The following is an 8,802-nucleotide window of genomic DNA, read 5'->3' as shown; positions in this document are numbered from 1 at the left end:
TTAAAACTATTTTGGAAAATGTTTGATGCATCATCTAATTCTTTTTGTGTGTATTTAATTCCTTCTTTTTGTTGAAGCATTTTAACAATATCTTCTTCGTTTCTAGCAGCTGCAATAATAATTGGTGTTTGCCCTTTAGAATTTTTAGCATTTACATCAACTACTTTATGTTGAATAAGTAATTTAGCTATTTCTAGATTACGATTTAATATTGCTAAAATAAGTGCGGTGTTAAATAATTTAATTAAACTCCATGCTTTTTTAATAAATACAAAATTATTATTATAAATTTCATGTAAAACAAAGAAATATCTTTAGCATTTTAATCAATTCCTTCAAGTTCAAGAAGTAATTTAAATATTTCTATGCGATTGAATGCTGTTGCTAAAATAAGTGCTGTCTGAAATAATATAAAAAATTTCCAAATAATACTTTGAAATATTAAATTAATGAAATAAAAATTATATAATAACAACAAATTCTTGATATCAATTCCTTTTTGTTCAAGAAGGAATTTTACAATTTCAACACATCCTTTTTCAGAAGCTTTCATGAGTGCTGTTTCAAAAATTATATACAATTTCCAAATATTATTTTCAAATTCTAAGTTATTAGAATAAATATTAAATAAAATGAATAAATATCTTTTGAATTGATATCAACTCCTTTTTCAATAAGTAATTCAAGAACATCTTTTTGACCATTTTCTGCTGCTAATAAAAATGCATTATAAAATAATATGAATGAATTCCATATATTATATTAAAATATTAAATTTATAATTCAAAAATTGAATAAATAAAATAAACTTTCTCATTAATGTCAATGTTTTTCTGCTTAAGAAGTATTTTAACAACATCAATATTACCATTTGCTGATGCCCTCATAAATAATGTCCAAAATATTATAATGAAATTCCATATGTTATGATGAAACAAAACATTTTCTAATTAACAACAAATGATATAAATAAATATCAATAGTATTAATATCAATATCTTTTTGTTCAAGAAGTAACTCGAATATATCTAAATGTCCATTTCTATATGATCCCATAAGAGCTGTTTCAAATAATCAAAATAAATTCCAATTAATTTTTTGAAACATAATATTTTTTATAATAAATTTTAAATATATGAAATCAATATCTTTATCATTAATATTAATTCCTCCATGTTCAAAAATTAGTTTAACTATTTCAATTTGACCATTTGCAAATGCGATCATTAATGCTGTTTTATAATATTTAATTAATCTTGAAATATTATTACAAAATATTAAAACATTAAAACAAAAATTAGAATAAATACAAATTTAATGAATAAATATCTTTAGCATTAATATCAATTCCTTCTTGTTCAATGAAATAATTAACAAGTTCATAATTATTTGATTGTATTGAATATACTAAAATATCTTTTGGAATTTGATTATTTTAAAGAAATTGTTTAACAAGATATAAATTTCCATTTTTTGCAGATTTATTAATAATACTTTCATCAGTTTTCTCAAATTTTTCTTCTAAGAATGATAAAATTTCAAAATTCCCATTTGTAATACAAATATCTTTAAAATCATTAACATTTTCTGAATTAATTTCATCAAATTTTTCCGATTTATTTTCATAAAGATATCATTTTGATGAAATTCAATTGCTGTTTCAAAAGAGCTTTTGAATTTTTTTAATATTTTGTTCACATATATGAATTATCTCTAAATTTCCACCAGCAATTGCATATTTCCATGTGTTCTTTATCTTAGCACCATTTATATGCAAATATTTAAAGCATTTAATTAATGAACACTCACTTGAACCAAAGAATGCTGCATAATCAATTAAAGAAACATCATTATTATTAATAAATGAACATTTTTCATATATTGATTTTTTGATTGTTTGATTAAAATCAAAATCATTTTGTGATGATATTTCTTGAAGTTTTTCGATTTCATCATTTCGAATTATTTTTGCAATTTCACTTGTATTATCTCCGTCTTCAATATATTTCTTATGAAGTTCCCAATCATTCTTTGAAAGTTCTTCATAATTAGATATTAAAAATGTTTTTAATGGATCTTCAACAAAAAACATACCAAAAAATGAATACACTGGTCCTTTTGTTTCAAGTTGCATATTTTCTCCTTTGGTTCTATAATGTGAAAAATAGAATGTTTTGATTCTTGCTGCTTTATTTTTATCAAACAGGTTTTGCTCAATCATTTTATCTTTTATATAATATGATTCTTGTGTATATATATTACTTATATAATTGACAAAAAGATCCATGACATCGTTATTATCTTTGTTTATTTCTTCTTCTTTTATGTGAACTTGTTCAACATATTTGAAATATATATTAGTTATATCCTTCTTGGAACAAAATGCATTATAGACTAAATGAATTAATGTCAAATTATATGAATATGGATACTTTAAATCATATAACTTCATAGTTCTTTCAATGGACTCCTCAAAATTTTCTTCACTTAAATTAAATATGATATGTTCAAGTGAATGAAGTAATTCCATAATTGACTGGTTCTTAAAATCTGTGTTTTTGGAATGATCTTGAGACATTAATTTTTAATGCCATAACCTTCAAGGTGGTAACGGATTCCAAAACAGTAAATTTCCATAGGTTTTTATATAACATTGACTCAAGGCTTTTGAATTTCTTTTATTAAAATATAGAATACCAGTTAAAAAAGAGTTAGATTAACAAATGAATGTTTTTAAATATTATTGAGAGGTTAAAAAGTAACATTAATAAAAAGCTATCGTATTTAATCTATTAATTACTATCAAAATTTAATATTTGGAAATATTTTTACTGTTCAACATTAGTGCAGAAAACTGAGATATTGAATAAACATGGTTACAAGAAACATAGAAAAACCCTTTACATGTTGAGATCATCATTCATTAATCATTTACTTTGTAATCACATTTTCAAGTAATCAAACACATATTACTGTTTCTCTAAAATCAATTTCCTCTTCTTGATAATATATAAATATATGTTAGCTCAAGCATTCTTGTAAAAAAATTGTTATTAACAAAAACATTTTTTACAAACTAAAACAATTAAATTACAACTCTTCTTTCTTTGCTTTTTTCTTTGCTTTCTTCAGCCTAAACCCGTACACATTTGCGAACTTACTTTCCATCCATTTTTGGTCCAATTTCCTTAATGGATGTGCCTCTGTAGTAAACACGTATTTATTCAACGGCACAAAGCTCGAGTTACTGAACAGCAGATATGCGTATTTGAATGTCTCCGACAGCAAATACGAATCTTGAATATCGTTTACACCTAATTCGGGTCTTTCGACGTTTTTAAGTTCTCCAAACCCATTTGCGGCTTTACAATGTTTTATTATATTCTTAAACAGTTTCCAACCAATGTCCCTCCAAACGTGGTCACCGGTAAATCTATATAAATAAAAAAGACTTTCCATAAACTCAGGTCGAAGTCTATACCTCACATCAGTTAAATATATCGATCCATTGATGAAATGCATTTCTTCGCCAATTAAACCTGATGGAGTAGAAGAATGCCACCTGGATGATATGTTACACATTTTTATAGCAAGATTTAAGTCGTCATGGTTAAAGTATCGGGAGCCGAGGGCTAACATCCCGGGTATAAAGAATGACAAATGAGTAATGCGTTCAACATTAATTCCGGATTTAACAGAACTAACATATGCGCCGTTTTGGCCATCGCGTAAAAGGTATTCTTCCATCCCATGGATCGCATTTAAGTAAAGTTCTTCACATTTACGACATTGGCCATCAGTAAGAATATATAATTTAAGAAGATATTCATAAAAGGAATCGCCATATGCATCAAAACTGAGGTCTAAATCACCAAAAAATCCAGTTGAAAAGTCGATTTTAAGTGGCCATAAACCATTGTAACTTTGTTGTCGAAAGAAAAATTGAAGAACATGGTTGGAAATATTAAAGAAAAGATCATTACCTGTATGTTGTGCAAGAGTTAAAAGTTCGGGTGCTAAAGATCCGGCATGTGATAAAAATGTGGAACGTGGAGCCCAGGCCCATGTAGTGGCTTTGCCTGTGGCTATGTCTATGTTGGGTATTGGGAGTGATGTGGGAGTGTCAAAAGAAGAAGAAAGCTTACTAGCAAATTCTTCTGCAATTGTTAAGAGAGATTGACGACCAGACAATTGATAAGCTGATAAAAGGCCACCAACAACACGAATTATCATTTCGAAAACTGCACCAGATGCATTGTATTCAAAATAATTTTCGAGATAAAAAACGGCATCGTCAAAATCATGATTAAGCCCCATCAGCCAAAGTGTATCTAAGCTATCAATCAAAGTAAGAGAAGCATTAATCCAGTTTTCGCCAGTGCAAGATATTGGTTTAAGGAAATCATAACCAAAAGCACATTTTTTATAACCAACCCATGCCTCATAAAATGCGCTCTTGATTTTAGCCATTTTAATTCTGTCACTTTGTAAAAATATATTTAAAAAGATTGCGAAAATTAGCATTTTTATGTGAAGAAAAGAGAGAAACTTTCAGTACGATTAAAACAAATTCAAAAAGTGAAAGTCACAAAAATCGACCGTTATCACATTTTTCTTTTAACAACGATCATAATGAATTGAAACCAAAAACATTGTCAATTCTCAAAGTAAAGATCATTGTCCAATATTAAAAAATTATACGTAAGTAATAATTTATTATATATATAAAGTCAATTACATAAAATTATACAATACCAAATCCTTCAGTCTGTGTTATTGCATCCATAATTTTTTCCTTCATCACATTTTTGCTTTTATATTCTGGTAAAATAAATGTATTAAAGCATGTGTGTGATACAGGTAATCGATTAGGATCAGCACCTCGTTGGATAACAATGTTCATATTTCCCAAACCGCCAAGTGGCGCCCTATCGGTGCCCGTTGTAAACTTCAGAAACATCAATTTCTCTTCTTGAGAAAAGTTCTTAAAAATAGACCAAAACCATTTGACTTCCTTTGATTCAGAAGTATATCCATCAGAATATGTAACACATCTTTGTAATGCATCCCAATCTAAGACTTCTTCACCACTTACAATTATATCTAATTCTTTCGGCTCCAATAATTTATAAGATGGTTCTTGGCACGCAAATTCAAACCCTTTCTTAAACCATCGGAATTGTTTCCCAATACTGGTTTTGAGTAAATATTTGACATATGACTTAACATAAAGTTTTGCGTTATCATTCGTAACAAGGACTCCACCCATTCCTTCAGCGATTGGAACAGTTTCCATCACTCCGAATCTGTCAATCGTTGTATCAAATGTAAGTTCCAAATCAGATATATCTTGACCATTTGCCCTCATATCGAGAATACTACGTAAACTCTTATAAATGTCAGGGTCAAGTGATGCTAGGTCACTGAGGTTAAGTGGTTTTTTTGGTGTCATTAATTTCTTATACAAAACAAGTGGAAATCGGATCGGTAAAACAATAGAATTATGTACAGCAAGTCCAACGATAATACCAGAAATGAAAAATGATTGTTGAGTTTCAAATGTACATTGTGAAAACCAACAATATTTTTCATTCTTAATCACGAACATACCCATATCTGGTGAAAACAATTGCTCTGCCATTAAATACATATATTCTCTTGATGGACCACCAACATCTACAGCAGTTTCACCATCAAATTCAACTTTTAACTTCTTCAAAAATGAAAAAGCATCCTTTCTCATGAATTGATTAATAGAGTCCTCAAGTAAGTGGTTACGACGTACATGAAGAGTTAAAAACATTGAACTATCATTGATGCGTTGACCGTTTGACGTGAGAACGTTAAGAAGCAATGAGTGAAATGCGACAACTCCCATCAAACGATGAGATTCTGTTTTACAGACATCTGATTTAGTTTGTATTGAAAGTGCAAATGGATATGTTAGAATACTCTGAGGCTTATTAGTATTAAATATTTCAAGTTCATCTTCAATATCAATTTGTTCATCAATATGATGATTATATAATAATGAAGGTGGAAATGGATCATATTGAAGCTCATTGGCAGTATGAAGTGTGGATAAAACTTTTAAGTTTTGGAAAATAAATGATGAATGAATTGATGGTTTAGCATTAAGTGCAAAATACATTGATATCGAAAAATGAACAGAACCAATTACTTGCCGTAGGAGAAAAGGAAGTTTAGAAAGCCAATTTGTAATATATTTTATAGTATGAGATGGAAATTCTGATATTGTTTTAAGGATTGGATTAAGTATTTTTGAGTGACATTGAGGCGTAAGAATAGCAGGGAAGTAAAAAAGAAGAAGAAGTGCTCGAATTTTAGAAAGATCATTATCAATTTCTGAATCTTTAAGAAGATCATCCTTAATTTTATTGATACAATCAAGAAGAACCGCATTTAATTGACTTATTGATGATATTTTAGATGAAAATTCTTTCATTAAGTTATCATCAATAGCTGAATTAGAATGTGATAAAGGTTTTTCGTTGGAAAGAAGCATTTCTGAAAACAAAGATATATCATCAAAAATACGTCGAATCCAAGTGATTACTTCTCGTGTTTTAATACATTGAGTATCAATAAAAAATAATACAAAATTTTTAAATTGTTCATGTATAATTGAAACATTAGGTTCTAAGACATGCCTTGGCAAATGGTCACAAATACTTGACTTATTTTGATAAAGGATTGCGTATTTTTTTGCATATGATTTAAGTTCTTCCTTTGAAACTGCCTTTAGAATGAAATCTGAACATTTCCTACATTGTATATTTTGACATTTTATTAGGTTGCAACCATTTATAAATTGATATTCAAAGCATTTCATGATGTTTTCTTCATTCATTAATGCCCGTTAAGATAGAACAAGAATAATAATAACCGTTCCGAACGAATTCTGGAACCCGTTTAGTTAAGCCGACCAGTTTTTCTAATTTAAATAGCCAAAGTCAAACATCAAACCGATATCGTCTTATATTAATCTCTGAAAAAGTGGTAACACTTTTCTTTGGAATAATTAACGCACTTTTTTTGAAATATTTATGCCGAATTGAATATAAATTTAAATTTTTTGGGGCAGGTTAGATGCTGGATTGTTTCCAGTTAAATTCAGAAGAACGAAATATAGAAACCCTTGAATTTCCTGTATTCAAACTTATTAGAGATGATGAATCCAAATTACCAGATATTGAAATTTCAACAGGAAATAATATTGATCAATATACAAGAAATTGTAATGATTCAAGTGCTTATTTTGCTCTTGCTGAACTAATACATATGACTAGATCTAGTTCAGTCAAAAATGACATAATACAATTTTTTATTAATTCAATGAAAAATTCACAAGAATTAATGAATTCAATTTCATTTTCAAGGTTAGCATCTGGGGAGCTTAGTGATTTTGAAATTATTCCAGGGATTCATGATACACATTCAACAGATGATCGATTTTATGGTTTAATTAAAGCAATTCCAGACATTTATCGGCATGTACCCAACGACAAAATTCGATTATTTCAAATGAATCTTTGTAAAATGCTTGTAAATTTTTTCCCCACCAATTCCAAAGCATCCAAATCACTTGACATTTTTTTCTTCCGAACATTTAACAGCACCTTACTTGATTTAGTACGTTTATATATCCATAAGAAGTTATTACAACAAAATGGTAAACTTTTAGCGCAAGAAATTATATTAACATTTATTCAATATATTGTCCCAATTATGTTTCCACATTTAGATTTACAAAATGTTACTACGCAAACTATATATCATGGATATGTAAATTTATTATTACCAGTTATATCAGAAGCAATCCAATTATTACCTAAGAATAGTTTATTAATACAACAATTTTGGATCACACTTATAATATTATTTGGTGATATTGTTAACACATTTCCACAATGTACCGATAAGTTAATATTAATTGCAAAACAAATGGATCCATTACCAATGGTTGCCGGAATAATGAATTATCAAAACGCATTAAAAATGGTCGAATCATTATTTCAAACTATACCACAATTATCGAACATTACAAGTGTTATAATTGGTAATCGATTTAATCAAATTGTTCCATCAATACCATCTAAGACTATTACGGCGAATTGTAATGTTAAAGAAAGTGTATTATTATATTCCATTGTCGTACATGAAAAGGTCCGAGCAATGTCTGGTGATTTTTCGACCATTTTTATCTATTTCGAATCAATGTATAATGAAACATTTTCACAATGTTTAAGTGCAATTATTGTACCATTTTTTAATATCTTTCAAAAAAGTTTATCATTACTTGATTGTGAAGAGAAACAAACAGCTATAAAGAATTTTGCTGTTCGTTTAATATTAGAATATCATGGATTAAATCCACAATTCTTAGAAATTGTCGAGAATTGTATTGGTCCATTTTTTAATGAGAATTCGGCGATTTTGTTTTCACATGAAACTATTTCAGCGTTTGTAAAAAGTTATAATAATATTGAACAAATAGCACCTGATCGATTAGAAAAATATAAAACAATTTTAAGGGAAAAAATTATTCGTTCATATTATTATTCACCGAATTTATTCTTAGCTTATTTGACCCATTATTTTATTCCTAAAAATGGTCAAATGTTACATAATGATTCATTATCATCTATTTCAAAAATCATTGATTTATTACCTAATGATTGTAAAGATGATTTTATTAAATTAATGACTGTTAAACCATATTTTTTATGTATTTCTAGACAAGCTACAATTGAACAAATATTACAAAACCAAAGTATTGAT

General features: G+C 27.9%; 2 protein-coding genes across 2 annotated transcripts; both read right to left on the bottom strand.

The window, feature by feature from the left end:
• Window positions 1-3,090: 3,090 nt before the first annotated feature.
• GO595_008176 (Mannosyl-oligosaccharide 1,2-alpha-mannosidase MNS1) lies at window positions 3,091-4,470 on the bottom strand (the record flags this gene model as incomplete). Its single annotated transcript, XM_067921721.1, has 1 exon — window positions 3,091-4,470. The coding sequence occupies one exon, from the start codon at window positions 4,468-4,470 to the stop codon at window positions 3,091-3,093; it is 1,380 nt and encodes a 459-aa protein (XP_067771655.1).
• Window positions 4,471-4,744: 274 nt separating this feature from the next.
• On the bottom strand, window positions 4,745-6,526 carry GO595_008175 (ubiquitin ligase; the record flags this gene model as incomplete). Its single annotated transcript, XM_067921720.1, has 1 exon — window positions 4,745-6,526. The coding sequence occupies one exon, from the start codon at window positions 6,524-6,526 to the stop codon at window positions 4,745-4,747; it is 1,782 nt and encodes a 593-aa protein (XP_067771654.1).
• Between the last annotated feature and the right edge of the window lie 2,276 nt (window positions 6,527-8,802).

Source organism: Histomonas meleagridis, assembly GCF_020186115.1.
Source record: "Histomonas meleagridis strain 2922-C6/04-10x chromosome Unknown contig_60, whole genome shotgun sequence".
Taxonomy (NCBI): Eukaryota; Parabasalia; order Tritrichomonadida; family Dientamoebidae; genus Histomonas; species Histomonas meleagridis.
Note: the sequence above shows the minus strand (reverse complement) of the source record. Positions and strands in the feature narration are given on the sequence as shown.